Below are 15954 nucleotides of genomic sequence, written 5' to 3'. Positions count from 1 at the left end.
CTTTCACAAAAAAAGAAAACAAAAGTCAATTTTGGGGTGGGCCATGGTGGCTCACTGGCAGAGTTCTTGCCTGCCATGCCAGAGACCCAGGTTCAATTTCCGGTGCTGCCCATGTGAAAAAAAAAAAAGTCAATTGTGATGATAAATGCATAGCTATATGATGATATTGTGAACCACTTGCACACTTTGGATGATTACATGGTATGTGAATATATAATATATGTCAATTAAAAAGATCAAAGGAGAAGGTGGGGTTATAAAAGAGAAGATAGGATTTAACAAATATTAAATAACATAAATAACAGGGTTGAGTATGACCCTGATTCATTATATTGATATTTCTTTTAGTCGCCGGTGTCTTGGAGCAGCCAGAAGGAAAAATCTAAAATTGTAGAACTGTAACCCATACCCAAACTCTGAAATCTGTTCTAAAACTAATTGTTGTGGAGTGCTTTGAAATTTATTGCTTTTTTGTATATATGTTATTTTTCACAATTTAAGAAAAAGCCAACAACCAGCTAAATAAAAAAAAAAAAGAAAAAACCTGCCCGAAAGAGCTCAAGAGTTCTCAAACTCTCCTGTGCCACGCCGAAGGAACCAGACCTTTGAACAACTCCCACTGGCCAAAGGCTGGTGGTGAAATGAGACCAGCTCAGGTCTGATGAGCAACTGGCACAGGCGTACATTCATGCAGGGCTAGAGGTGCCAATCTGGGGCTTCACTGGCCCCCAGATATATTTTGTTTGACCTGCATGGAATTTTTAAAAATTTTGAGACTTCACATTTTAAAAGTTGGGAGATTCACAGTAATAGCTGGATTTCCGTTTTCTGAATAATCAGAGGATCTGGCCCTTCCTGACCTGTATTCTTACATGACAATAATCAGCTGACTGAAGCTGAGTAGTGCTGTCCCAAGTTTGCCACTTCATTTTCAACCTGCTTCTCTCGTCCACTTTCTTATATGAATCCCGAAGATGCTTAAGTTTGCAAGCACTGATGTAGTTGAAAAATATTTACTGGGCACTTTTTTAGATAAAGAACTCTGATGCTACAGATTTATGCTCCTTTCAGGAATACAGACGGTGTCATCACCTGTTGGATGAGGCTGTGTGTACACAGTGGCCTGGATGCTCACTAGTGGAGAGAGCTGGCCTCCCTCCATGGTAGCTGGAGTTCAACTGGGCTTGCCATCGGTCAGCTCCCTTTGTTGTTGCTGAGAATGCCATTACCGCTGCGAATTGGACACCTACAAAAAGTTACTTGTGAGGCTGTCAGGCTCTGGTGTGGCTGATGCTGCATTTCAAATAAAGTCAGGAGAGAACAGGAGAGGCAGCGTTTTCTCATTTGTTGATGATCATCTATTTTATTACATGTTAAAAAAATAACACTCTCCCTCCTACAAGCTGTTTGCAAAAAAAAAAAATAGGTGCCAAATGAAAAATAATTATCTCAAAGTGTCTTTTCTTGCAAAGGTTCAGGGGAACCAAAAGGTTCCCTTATTGGTATGCATAATTTCCTAAAAACAAATTTGTGCCTCACAATCTTCAATCAAATTAAAGTCAGATTATATCAAATGGTTGCACTAGGTCTGTTCAGTTTCTTTCTTGAAATGTTATGAGTTGTCTTCCTGGGACTATTCACAGTTTCATAGTTTTATCACATATGGCATTATACATGTCTTCAGTCATAGGCACATACATTTTTGCTTTGTCATCCAAGAAATACAAGGCATCTTTGATGACTGCAGGCTCAAAGCCTTCCTGCACAAGGGTCACCTTGCGGTGTTTAAAAGTTCCAGTAATCTCAATGGTGTCCTGAAAAAATAAAACAATGCACACTGTGGCAGGTGTTTTGCAAAGAGATTAGGGTGCAGGGTGAGTGGCAGGGGTGGGGCAGGGACACTGGCAACCTGCCTTGGCATTCCTGGCTCATTTGAGAGCTGTGAAAGTTTTGTATACCGTGGATACAGCCTGTCTTCAGAGTCTACACTAGGGGGCCCTTTGCAGAAGTAATTTTCATTTCCTGAAAACTTTAAGTTCACCTGTGAATGAGTGAGATGCTGCTAACAGGAAGGTATTTGTGCATGTAGATTTCACAGCAGAAGGTGGGCACTTGGTGAGGCTTCATGTATTACTGGAATATCTTGATTAACGGTGGGGGTGAAGGGAAGAAATTATCTCCAGACAACTCTGGTTTCGAGCTTGTTTATCTGTTAGGCTGAAGACTGGTTTCTCTTTCATTTAATAGGTAATGATCTGAGGATATTTCATGTCTCTCTACCATCTAGTTGCATACCAAATGTTGGTTCTTTATGAATAGCAACAGGAATAATCCTATAATCTTCTCAAATCTTCAGATACAGAATTACAGAGCTAAAAGTCCAAAAGTCAGAGTGTTTAACCAGAGGGTTAATGTTTGAGAAAGAGAAAAAAAAATCCCTCTAGTGATAATAGTGAAACCTTTGGTAGTTCCAACTGGCTAATGCTGTGCGATTAAAATTCACATCGCAGCAAATTTTAGGACTCAGTGAATTTTATCATTCTTTAAAGTTGGAAACAAAACTTGGAGGGGCAGAGTGTTTCTGTTTTAAGTTTCTATCATACCTTGTCGATACAGGCTTAGTGAGTTTATTTGCTAATACTGTTGTGGAACGATCTGGCCTGCCATTTTAGGGAGAAAGGGATTACAACTGGGTTTCTGCTAGCTATACTTTGTTATTCCTGCTTCCTTATTGATCTGTGACATTCCTTTCTGAACTTCTTGGAAAGGGAGTGAACATTTTGCAAATGCCGTCCCCATGATAGGAAAGGAGCAGTTCCCTAAGGGACAGGGGTCTCCAAGTGAGAAGATAATTGAACTTGATAACAAGAGGCCTCACCTGGATTCTTACAAACCGGGGCCTTGCATAAGAAGGCAGGTAATCGGTAACATGCACAAAAAGTTTCTTTCCATCAAATTCATGGTCCTCCTTCAACTTGATTGAAGCCATGCCAATTCGACCCTCATGTCCTACAAATAAAGTGAGAAAAATGAGATGGTTTGCAGCTATCTTTCTTTTATGATGCTTTGCTAATTCAAGGAGCTGTGAACTGAGACAATGTTATGGCATGGATTTGTTTTGAATGGTTGAAATTTTTATTTAAAGTTTATTTCACATTTTTATTTCAAACTTTTACATTGCCGTTACTCTCAAGTGACAATAATAGTAAACACGTTGACTGAATCTTTATTATGTGCCAAGCCTTACACCAAGTGTGTTTTATGGATTATTTCATGTCATCCTCAAAATAACTCTATGATGAGGTACAGATATCATCTCCACTTTACTGGTGAAGAAACTAAGGATTAACGATGTTAAAAGACTTGTTCAAAGTCAGCCACACGCTGAATCCAGGCAGGCTGGCTCCAGATCCTGGCCCTGTAACTATCACCCTTCTTCTTAAGAGCCCAGATGAAAACCTCTGGAGTGGGAAACAGGTAAAACTGGGGGCTGAAGGAAGTTTGACGCCAGTGATCAGTCCTCGGTCCACAGTGGTGAACCGCTGTTCTTAGGATGTTCTTAGGATGCCCATCCGTCCTGAGAGGCTGGGCTCTCCAAAGAGAAAACAGCCTATTAAGGCTCTGTCTGCCCAGTCAGGTAGGGCTGGAAGTGGAGAGAGTGAGAACAATTACTATTGTTTTCTTGGGAGGAGAGTTGTAATTAGGTATTAATATATCTTCTACCTGATCCAACAGACCCAGCGGGAGTCCAGATCCACTTCCCTCAACTACTTAGCTGTAATCCGAGCTGGGGAAGGAGAACTGCCTTTGTCACCTGGGACTCAGGTCCTGAAATCTCTCCCATGGTGATTGTGTGTTTACCTACTGCTCTAAGGAAGGCAGAAAACAAAAGGAAAAATTAAAAGAAAGGAAACACACCCTCATTTAGTTACCCTCTTATCTGAGGGCGGGGATGGGGAGTGTGGGGGATAATGGGGACTGAGTAGGGCACCAGACTCTCTTTCTCTAGGGGTCCCTGCTAGCTGTCCCAAAGGCTCCAGTCTCAGGAATCTCAAATGTCTCCATAAGCTCCTTTTAGAATTAAAGCAAGGTCTGATGCAACAGAATTCTTCAGTGTCGACTGGCTCCTTGCTCTTGTTTTGGCAGTGGGAATACCTGACTGAGAGGTGAATGAACCTGCTGGGTCTCAGATACTTCCTTCAACATCCAGAGATTGCTTTGGGGCTAGTTCAACTTCAGGGGAAAGGTTCCAGTGTACTGTAGTTCTGAGCTAGTTTTAAAGGTCACCTCCAAGCCAGGGCTTCTCTAGAGCTGCGCTGTCCAATATGATAGTCACTAGTCAACGAGTGGCTATTCAATTTTAAATGAATTATAATTAAATCAAATTTAAACCTCAATTCCTCAGTCAATAGCCACACTGCCAGTGCTCAATAGTCACACGTGGCTATTGGCTATCATGCTGGACATTCAGATATAGAACATTTTCATCATGACAGAAAGTTCTCTTGAGGACAGGAAGTTCTAGACTATTCAACTCCATTCTAGAAAAATTCAACTCCATTCTAGGTCCAAATCTAGACTTTCACTCCAGTTCCAAAACAGAGATCTGTAAAAGGCACTGCTCAGACCTCTCAGATGGGGAATCACCCATGGTGGATGGGTACCTCACTCTAGGCAGATCTGCTGCATTACTACACTGGAATGGGGCTGGTCACTGTGGATGGGAAGCAAGACACCAAGTGAGGCACTGAGAAGTTGGGAGGGACTTTAGAGTTTCCTCTTCAGTCTTTCACCCCTGCAAAAATTATCAGAGGATCCCCATAGATGTCCAACTTCTCTTTACATACCCCAGCTGGTGGGAGACCCCCTATCTCAGAAGACGGTCCATTCTACTGTTGGACCCTTATAGGTACAGGGAAATTCTTGGGTTAAATTTTTGCTCACTGGTCATTTTGATCCATGGGTTTTAGTTCTAATCTCTGGTGCAACATGGAACACACTTGCTCCTTCTACTGCTTGCCCTCCAGCAATTTGAAAATCATTAGCCTCCTCTTCTTGGCTCTATATTAGTGGCTCCCAAACTTTGCTGGTGTTCAGAATCACTTGGAAATTAAAAAAAAAGACATGCAGAAAACAGTCCAAGCAATCATTAACAGATGAATAAACAAAATGTGGTTTAATTCATGCAATGGAATATTATTTAGGCATTAAAAGGAACGAAGCTCCGATACATGCTACAAGAAGGATGAACCTTGGAGACATGCTAAATGAATAAGCCAGACACAAGAGGCCAAATATTGTATGATTCCGCTTATATGAAATATCTAGAATCTGCAATTCCTAGAGACAAAGCAGATTAGATGTTACCAGAGAATGGGGAGGAGGGGAATGGGGAGTTATTGCTTACTGGGTACAGAATTTCTGCCTGGAGTGACGAAACATTTTGGAAATAGAGAGTGGTGATACTTGTACAACACTGTGAACGTAATTAATGACACTGAACTGTATGCTTAAAAATGGTTTTAAAAATGGCAATTTTTATGTTATTTCCCCGCAATAATTTTTTTTTTTTTAATTACACACATACACACACACAGGCATGCAGGTTCTGAGGTCCCAAACCCCAGAGATCTACTAGAGTTGGGTTTTTAAAACTTCTCAGATGTTTCTAATAATTGGCCAGATTTTCAGAACTTCTAGATCTGTGCTTCAGCGCTTTTTAGATGTTAGTGTTGCCAAGACTCACTGGGTTAGCTTGTTACAGCGCAGCCTCCTGGGCCCCACCCCAGAGGTGCTGATTCAGTAGGTCTGCAGTGGGCCTCAGAAACTGCACTTTTAACAAGTTCCTGGGTGGAGACACCACTCTGGGTACTCTAACTGAAGGTGCACTGGCCTAGGTCCCTCCACTACCATTAAAAAAATTTTTTTTAAAAATTTTGGTAACGTGTATATTCCCATTTTAACCACTTTCATGTTCACAATTCAGTATACATATATTGTGCCACCATCACCACCATCCATTAGTGAAACTTTCATGACCCCAAATTAGAATCTCTGTACCCATTAAGCAGTAATTCCCCATCCCCCGACCCCAACCCCAGCCTCTGGCAACCGGTAATCTACTTCCTCTCTTTATGTATTTTCTTATTCTAGATAATTCATATAAGTGAAATAATAGAATATGTGTCCTTTTGTGTCTGGCTCATTTCACTCAACATAATGCTTTCAAGGTTCATCCACGTTGTTCCATGTATCAGCACTTCATTCCTTTTTAGGGCTGAATAATATGCTATTATTTGTATACATCATATTTTGCTTATCCATTCATTGGTTAATGGACACGGGTTACTTCCATCTTTTTGTCTATTGTGAATAATGCTGCTTCATAGCAAATAACTGTTTCAATCCCTGCTTTTAATTCTTTTAGATATATGCCTATAAGTGGGATTGCTGGGTCATATGGTAATTTTTTTTTCTGTTTTCGTTTTATTTTTTCTGTGGTTAACTTTCTGAGGAACCACCAAAGTGTTTTCCACTGTGCAGAAATGCACAAGAGTTCCTAATTCTCTTCACCCTTGGCAATAATTATTTTCTGTTTTCTTTTTTTTTTTAATGAAGGACCATTCTAGTGGATGTGACATGGTATTCCGTTCCATTTTCTCAGCTCCTCTCATCTCTGCATATATTCTCTTTTGTGTTGTTACCCTTTTAAAATTCAGGTTTTAGGAGCATGCTCAGCGTTCCGGGTGGGCTCTGTGAGGGCTGACCACCGTGACAGAGCATAGTTGCCTGTTCAGTTGAAGGTCTGGTGTATTCTCCTCGGGTCCCACTCAGTGACCCAATGTGTGGCTATGCTTCCAATTGTGGTGCCGTCACTGTGTCGGAGAGGAACAGGCAAGAGAAATTCACCAGTATTCTTTAAAAAATAGGACAACACAAGGTCATGTGACACTGTCTCTGCTTAGGGAAAAGGGAATTTTGGATTTCCACTTTTTATATAGGTGAGGATCCTGAGCGAGAGAAAAATAATATCCCTAGTACCTTATATTTGGACGGTGATTTGGAGGTTTAACAATAAAAATGATTTATTCTCATATATACGTTTTATAATCATATGTTTAGTATCTATGTAATTAAAATGAATTGGTTTTCTTGACAATCTTATCTGCAGGGAAGGTATGATCCCTGCTTTTGGTTTCACCTGAAGTAAAAAACAGCCAGGAGGTGGGGGAGCCTAGGCTCAAACTCAGATTGTGGCAGCCTCACTCTGCAGGCAGAAGCAGAGAGGCAGGGGAAGCCTTGGTGACACCAGGCTGTCGGTGACTTTGAAACCTAGTGGGTTGGGCTGCGGTCAGAGACCTGCTTTAAAAAAAGAGTCTGGACAAAATCAGCCCCTTCCCAGTTTTCATTCAGCAACTGCACTTGCTCTTATTTGTGTCTCCTGGTTCTGAGTCTAAGACACCATTTCCCAGCCACCCAGCGTGACATATCTCTTCTTGAGGCATGCCAAACGCAGCATGAGACCTTGCCACTCAGAGAGACTTAGCTTGCCCCAGAGCCAGAACAGCTGGGGAGCTAAATCACAGAGGAAGGTGGGGTTCAGATGTAATGATTTGGCTTTATAATGGAACATAAACCAAACATAAGCTCCTCTCTCCCTAGTGACTGAAAGAGTTGCTTTATTCTCCAGTTGACAGGAGAAAGAAACAACAAACTCTGCCGTGGGGTTAAAACTGTGTACGGGTACTGCACTGACTTAGGCATAGATTGATAATATCCTTGTGAATACCTGGCACAGGCACTCCATAGACGTTCACCTCTTGGATAAAGTCAACCACACCCATTATGTCAGCAACTTCAGTGGTGGCCACATTTTCCCCTTTCCACCTGGGGAAAAAGAGCAGCAGAATTTTTGTGACCCAGGTTGCACTGGCAGCAGATGTTTCCTGCAGAAGTCTGTGGGGTGGTTGGTCTCCTCGTCCCCATTTCATTCCCCCAAACTCCCCAACTTAGTCATGGGAGAGGCATTTCTTGGAGAATAAAAGACAGTGGTATAGACCTAGGTCATAAAATGTGAAATTTCAATGTTTCCATGTGAATGATGTTGTTCTAATGTTACAATGCTGCCTTGACCTAAGAAAGGCACCAGACATCACACATGAATGTCAACACATCTTGTCTCATTTTTCTCATTTGCTAGCTTCGAGTTGCTTTCTAATTCAACTAGTGTACTTCTATTTAATAAGATATTATACTTGTATTTTGGCATCTTATGGCAATGAGAAAGCTTTTTAACTAGAAAAATCCCATGCTTTAAGTATAGGGAGAATGTGATATTAACACTCAATCAGGGGCTAGTTTTCTTTGAATAGAGAGTTAAAATTTATTTTACATTTAAAAAATTATTTAGATCTCCTAGAAGTGTATACGCACCCAGAAGTACCCAGATAGAAGGTGGCATAAAATAATGATATGGCCCTTGAATTGTGGACTATTAGAGATGAAAGGAACCAGGAAGATGATTGGGGAAAAGACTGAGGTGAGAAAGCTTACGTGTTTTGACGACACACCTGATCAGAGGCAGAGGGGAGCCTGGGAGGTCGGTTCTCCTGTCAGACAACTTCCATTCCTTCCTTCCCTTCTCTTTCTTTCCTCCCTCTCTCCCTCTCTTCTCCCCTCCTTTCCTTCCTTCACCAATAATTATGAGTGTCAGACACTGTGCTAAGTGCTGGGGGGAGGGGGTGGGGGGCGGCAAAAGACACAGAGCCTGTCCTCAGGGGGTTTACACAGGAAGAAAGTCTGGAATGTGCAACTATTGGGAATTAATTTCGTGGTCTCTTAATATGATTTTCAAACTGCACTGTGCTGACCTGGGGTTCTGTGGGAAACCCCCCTGGTAGAAGACAGAAAGTATGAGGAGGTGACGAGGTGGGGTTCTGTACACCTCACCCCTTCTTTAATCAGATCAGCTCCACATTAATTTGCATTCTGTTTTAGCTGAAAAAAAGTCCTACGATTGGAAACAGTGTGAAAACCCCGGGGTATCCTAAGAAGTGACCAGTAAGAAAGGAAGATAAATGAGAGGAGTTGATGGGCTAGGATTTTCAGACTCCCAAAATCAGACACACATTTTCTGCCTACTCTCATCTGGTGTTGCTGAATTAAGAAGAAACTAACTACACTGCAGAGCAACACTTCAGGTACTTTCCTTATTCTCTGGGAATACAGGAGGTTGAGTTGACACTTCAAAGAGACAGACGGAAATGAAGCACCATTAACCTAAGTACCATCAAGTCGATGTCTGATTTAAGACAAACTGAGCATATGCTTCTTTTTAGCGCACTAGTTTCAGAGAAACCAACCGGAATGTATCTCCAACTCTGTCGTGGAAATAGATGAAATTTTCGTGGTCAATCATTAAAAGATCTCCACTGTTGAAATAGAGGTCTCCCTTTTTAAAGACATCTCTCAGTTTTTTCTTTTCTGTCTGAGTCTTTCCTCCTGCATAGCCACTAAATGGTGTACGATGTGTGATTCTACAAATGAGGAGTCCCACTTCACCTAAGGCAAAAAAATAAATTATTTTATGTGATAGCAGTAAGCAAATTATATTATCCACTTCTCTTCAAATTAGTGCTATATAACCCACTGGCTATAGCTGGCTGCAGGAAGTTTCATTTTCCATGTATATATACATATATATCACACACTCACATATACATAGTACATTATTCCATATGGCCTAACATATGTAATTTTTTTTTTTTGCTTCTATTACTCTTTTTTTAATTAATTAAAAAGTTAACAAAAAAAACCCAAAAATATTAACATATTGACATATGTTATTCTTATAATGCTAATCTGTTATGGAATAATGATCTGCACAGACAGATAAATGCATAGTAGTTTAAGCCTGAAAGACCATTTAAAGCTAACTGCAATTTTGCAACCCTAATTACATATCCCTTCCCACAAAATACTTAACTCATAAGCAAGAGGATGTTAACTCGGTTTAAAATTGTAATGACATAAAATGTAGTGGTAAATTGGCACTTTTTGGCATTTCTGTAACATTTTTGAGAGCTTAAACAAAGCTCTGATAAGTTTCTTCATATTTTAGTAATAGTATGTTTAGGCTTTCAAAGTCACTTGGCTAAGATAAGAAAAGGAATAGTTTAATTTAACAAAAGTTCACTGTACCTTTGGGAACTTTGATGCAATATCCATTTCCATCTCGAACAGGTTCATCTTTCTCCACATCATATTTAATCAGCTCGTAAGCCGTTGCTTTCTAGCAGAATTAAAATATATCATTTTGAGTAAAATTCCTTCACAGTTTTTCCTTTTTATTGTGGTACACCATCTATCTATATATTTATATATTGTTTTGATTTGCTAAAGCTGTTGGAATGCAATATGCCAGAAATGGATTGGCTTTTTACAAAGGGGGCTTTTAAAGTTACGTTTAAGTTGCTAGGCCATGAAAATGTCCAAATGAAGGCATAAAAGGAAAACACACGGACTCTGAAGAGAAGCTGCGGGCATCCAGGCTCCTCTGTTATGTGGGAAGGCACATGTGACGTCTGCAGGTCCCTTGCTCCTGGGCTCCATTGCTCTCAGCCTCTGCTTCCAGTGGCTGAGAATGTGCTCATTCAAATTTCACTCTGAATGTCCTTGTTTGCTCCTCTAGGGACGCCTCTCTGGGCTCTCTGTGTCCTGCAGGTCTCCTCTCAGCGTCTCGGGGCCGTCTCTCTCCCTCTGTGTCCTTCACTTGGTTTTTTCTCTCTGCTCTCTGTATCAGTTCTCTCCAAAGTGTCTCTGGGCGTTTCTTTTTTCTCTCTAAATGTTTCTGGCTCTCTCATAAAGGGCTCCAGGAATGGATTAAGACCCACCTTGAATTGGATAGGTTGCATCTCCATGGAAATAATTTAATCAAAAGGTCCCACCCAATAATATGTCCGCACCCACAAGAATGGATTAGAAGAACATGGCTTTTCTGTGGTAAATAACAGTTTCAAGCCAGCACATATAGTAAAGTAATAATGCACATACATCTCATGTACTTCTTGATGAATTTTTAAACAGGTATACACCCATGTAACTACCGCCTAGGTCAAGATAGAAAATGTTTTCGTCATCCCCAAAAGTTTTCTCCTGCCCATTTCCCACGAATACTCACCCCCCATGAAGTTAACCACTCTTCTGACTTTTATTATCATCAATTAGTCTTAAATTTAAACCAAGTGAAATAAATGTACTTCTTTGTGTCTGCTTCTTTTATTCAACATAATGCCAGTAATATTCACTCGCCCATGTTGATGTGTATATCAGGGGCTTGTTATTCCTCATTGCTATGCAGTTTTCCCTAGCATGAATATACCACAATTTATTAAACTATCCTCCTGTTAATGGGTATTTGGATAGTTTCTAGTTTGGGAGTACTTTAAATAAAGCTGCTATGGACATTCTCATACATGCCTTTTGGTACATATCACAAACGGTTTTTTAAAAATCTTATATAACCTTCTATCAGTATGCCACTGTTAGATGTTTTACATTTCTAGAGATATTTCTCAAATATATTAAGGTTCAATGGTATAATTATTTCATTCCCATGACTATAGAACTTTCAAAACTCCATTATATTTCATGTATACTATAATTTCATGGTATAAGAATTGAAATTTAAGAAATTCAGTAAGAGCAATGATAGAAGGATGCGAATTTGACAGTAACTGGATTTTACTATCATCCATGATAACTGTGCTCATTTCAAATTTACACGCAAGTCTATGTGATAAATTAATCAATCGCTTGCTTTTTTTTTAACTTTTTATTTTGAAATAATTTCAAACTTACAGAACAGTTGCAAAAATAATACAAATCACATACAGAGAAATCCAACATAACTCACCCCCAGCTATCCAGATCCACCAATTTTAATATTTTGCCATCTTTGCCATTTTTATCTAGCTATCTTCTATCCATCCATTTCCTGAACATGTGAGAGCAGGTTGCATACATCAGACTACTTAAATACATAATACTTCCAGGTACATTTCCTATGAATGAATTTCTTCTTATAATTGGAATTTTCCTGTTTTAGATGTCATTTAATTATAATCCAAAGAATTTTAATTGCTTTATGAATACCAGTTTGAAGGTTTGGAACTAGGGATTATATAAATATAATGTATTAATTACCACTATTTTATATAACTGGTGGGATTCTGAATTAGCGGATGATTGTTTTTCTGGGGACCTCAAACCATCTCTTATTTAACACTCTCATTAGCATGTGTCTTAGTTTTCTGGGACTGTTACAACAAAGTACCACAGACTAGATGACTTAACAGAAAGTTGTCTCACGGTTCTGGAGGCTTGGAAGTCTGAGATTAAAGGTCATACTTCCTCTTAAATGAAGAATTCATTCCATGCCTTTCTTCTGGCTTCTAGTGGGTGGTGAACAATCCATGGCATTCCTTGGTTTGTGGCAGCATAACTGAAACTTTTTCTCCATTACATTGCCCTCTCTGTCTCTGTCACTCTGTATCCAAATTTCCTTTCCTTATAAGGACTCCAATCATATTGGATTATGGTTATTCCAGTTTGGTCATCGTAACTGATAACATCTTCAAAGATCCTACTTACAGGTGAGTTTGCATTCACAGGACCTGGCATTAAGATCTGAACATATATTTTGGGGAAACACAATTCAATCCCTAATATATGGTGTTTTAGTTAATTAATACTTCCAGAATGCAACATACCAGAAATTGAATGGCTTTTAAAAAGGGAACTTATAAAGTTATAAGTTCACAGTTCTAAGGCCATAAACATGTCCAAAATAGGAAGCTAGAGAAAGATACCTTGACTCAAGAAAGGCCAATGTCTGTCACGTGGGGAGGCATGTGACTGGCCTCTATAGGTCCTTGTTCCAGGTTCTGTTTTTTCCAGCTTCTGATGCCAGTGGTTTCCTCTCTTAACATCTGTGGGCCTTCACTTAGCTCCTCCAAGACACAACTCTGGGTTCTGGCTTGCTTAGCATCTCATCTGAAGGCACACAGCAATGTCTGCTGGGTTCTGCATTTCCAAACGTCTGTGTCTAAGTGTTTGCTCTCGCTGTCAGTACTCCAAGTCAATCACATGCTTTTTTTTTTTTTTTTTTTAATTTTTTTATTAATCAAAAAAAAGAAAAGAAATTAACACAACACTTAGAAATCATTCCATTCTACAAATGCACTCAGTAATTCTTAGTATCATCACATAGATGTATGATCATCATTTCTTAGTACATTTGCATCGATTTAGGAAAAGAACTAGCAAAACAGCAGAAAAAGATATAGAATGTTAATGTAGAGAAGAGAATTAAAATAATAATACTAATAATATATATATATATATAAAAAGGAAAAAGAAAAAAAACAAAAACAAAAGATACAAACACAAACAAACAAACAAAAAACCATATTTCAGGTGCAGCTTCATTCAGTGTTCCAACATAGTTACATTACACTTAGGTATTATTGTGCTGTCCATTTTTGAGTTTTTGTATCTAGTCCTGTTGCACAGTCTGTATCCCTTCAGCTCCAATTACCCATTATCTTACCCTGTTTCTAACTCCTGCTGGTCTCTGTTACCAATGATATATTCCAAGCTGATTCTCGAATGTCGGTTCACATCAGTGGGACCTTACAGTATTTGTCCTTTAGTTTTTGGCTAGACTCACTCAGCATAATGTTCTCTAGGTCCATCCATGTTATTACATGCTTCATAAGTTTAGTCTGTCTTAAAGCTGCATAATATTCCATCGTAGGTATACGCCACAGTTTGTTTAGCCACTCGTCTGTTGATGAACATTTTGGCTGTTTCCATCTCTTTGCAATTGTAGATAATGCTGCTATAAACACTGGTGTGCAAATGTCCGTCTGTGTCTTTGCCCTTAAGTCCCTTGAGTAGATACCTAGCAGTGGTATTGCTGGGTCGTAATCCATTCTGCCATTCTATGTCTTTTGATTGGGAAATTCAGTCCATTAACTTTTAGTATTATTACTGTTTGGATAATATTTTCCTCTACCATTTTGGCTTTTGTATTATATATATCATATCTGATTTTCCTTCTTTCTACACTTTACTCCATACCTCTCTCTTCTGTCTTTTCGTATCTGACTGTAGTGCTCCCTTTAGTATTTCTTGCAGAGCTGGTCTCTTGGTCACAAATTCTCTCAGTGACTTTTTGTCTATAAATGTTTTAATTTCTCCTTCATTTTTGAAGGACAATTTTGCTGGATATAGGAGTCTTGGTTGGCAGTTTTCTCTTTTAGTAACTTAAATATATCATCCCACTGTCTTCTAGCTTCCATGGTTTCTGCTGAGAAATCTACACATAGTCTTATTGGGTTTCCCTTGTATGTGACAGATTGTTTTTCTCTTGCTGCTTTCAAGATCCTCTCTTTCTCTTTGACCTCTGACATTCTAACTAATAAGTGTCTTGGAGAACACCTATTTGGGTCTATTCTCTTTGGGGTGCGCTGCACTTCTTGGATCTGTAAATTTAGGTCTTTCATAAGAGTTGGGAAATTTTCAGTGATAATTTCTTCCATTAGTTTTTCTCCTCCTTTTCCCTTCTCTTCTCCTTCTGGGATACCCACAACACGTATATTTGTGCACTTCATATTGTCATTCAGTTCCCTGATCCCCTGCTCAAGTTTTTCCATTCTTTTCCCTATAGTTTCTGTTTCTTTTTGGAATTCAGATGTTCCATCCTCCAGTTCACTAATTGTAGCTTCTGTCTCTTTAGAGCTACCATTGTAGGTATCCATTGTTTTTTCCATTTTTTCTTCTTTGTCCTTCACTCCCATAAGTTCTGTGATTTGTTTTTTCAGATTTTCTATTTCTTCTTTTTGTTCAGCCCATGTCTTCTTCATGTCCTCCCTCAATTTATTGATTTGGTTTTTGAAGAGTTTTTCCATTTCTGTTCGTATATTCAGCATTAGTTGTCTCAGCTCCTGTATCTCATTTGAACTATTGGTTTGTTCCTTTGACTGGGCCATATCTTCAATTTTCCGAGCGTCATCCATTATTTTCTGCTGGTGTCTGGGCATTTGATCAGATTTCCCTGGGTGTGGGACCCAGCTGGTTGAAAGCTTTTTCTGTGAAATCTCTGGGCTCTGTTTTTCTTTTCTTGCCCAGTAGGTGGCGCTCGTGGCGCTCGTCTGTCTGCACGGCAGTCGGCCCGGGAAACCGCGCGTGGAGGCGGGGGTCGCTGGCCAGCGCAGCTTGGGAGAGTGCCGGTCCTAATTGCCCAGCTGGCCCGAAACGCCAAGCGTGACGGGAGGGCCCCGCTATCCAACGTTCCCAGTCAGACCGGGGAGCCACGTGCGTGGAGGGGACCCCAGTCGCCAGCCGCCCCAGCCGGGAAAACGCGTGCCCCTCGGGTATCTCACCGCAGCAGATTCTCCCTGCCCGTTCAGCTGTTCCAGAATGGGGTACGCTGTCTTTTTGGTCTCTGTCGTGACTCTGGGAGCTGTTTCGTATTGTTTCTGTTTCTTTAGTTGCTTTTCTGGAGGAGGAACTAAGACCCGCGCATCTTACTAAGCCGCCATCTTCTCCGGAAGTCCCAATCACATGCTTTTAATAGCAGATAACTTCATTAAAGAATAAGTTGCATCCATGGTCAATTGATGTTGATTTGTGTATTTGCAAGACTGCCCAAAATTTCTGGGTAGTAACTAATGCTTCTTTCTGTATTAACTGCAGGGGCATTATCTTTCTTTTCCTTTTAAAAATTTTTTTTAAAGTAGAAAAACTGACCATAAAACATGGCAATCAATAAATAAGGAAGCAAAGAACTAGTAATATATAACACCAGCCTCTAAATTTCTCAGGTTTTATTACAAAAATTTCTTTGTAAGCCATATTTTTAAGCCTCAGTAATAGAAACATAGCCTGTAT

The 15954-nt window shown here is 39.9% G+C and overlaps 1 protein-coding gene across 1 annotated transcript in view; it reads right to left on the bottom strand.

Moving 5' to 3' along the window:
- Positions 1–224: 224 nt before the first annotated feature.
- Positions 225–15954, bottom strand: part of SLC27A2 (solute carrier family 27 member 2) — a 64669-nt gene continuing 48939 nt past the window's right edge. Inside the window, exons 6-10 of the mRNA XM_077127853.1 lie at positions 10201–10291; positions 9363–9561; positions 7790–7887; positions 2879–3009; positions 225–1814 (exon numbers count right to left, since the gene is read on the bottom strand). Coding sequence (XP_076983968.1) covers positions 1638–1814; positions 2879–3009; positions 7790–7887; positions 9363–9561; positions 10201–10291 — 696 coding nt within the window. The 3' untranslated portion in view covers positions 225–1637. The remainder of the gene's footprint in view (positions 1815–2878; positions 3010–7789; positions 7888–9362; positions 9562–10200; positions 10292–15954) is intronic.

This window comes from Tamandua tetradactyla, chromosome 14 (genome assembly GCF_023851605.1).
Source record: "Tamandua tetradactyla isolate mTamTet1 chromosome 14, mTamTet1.pri, whole genome shotgun sequence".
Classification (NCBI taxonomy): Eukaryota; Metazoa; Chordata; class Mammalia; order Pilosa; family Myrmecophagidae; genus Tamandua; species Tamandua tetradactyla.
This window is presented reverse-complemented; position numbering and strand designations above follow the sequence as displayed.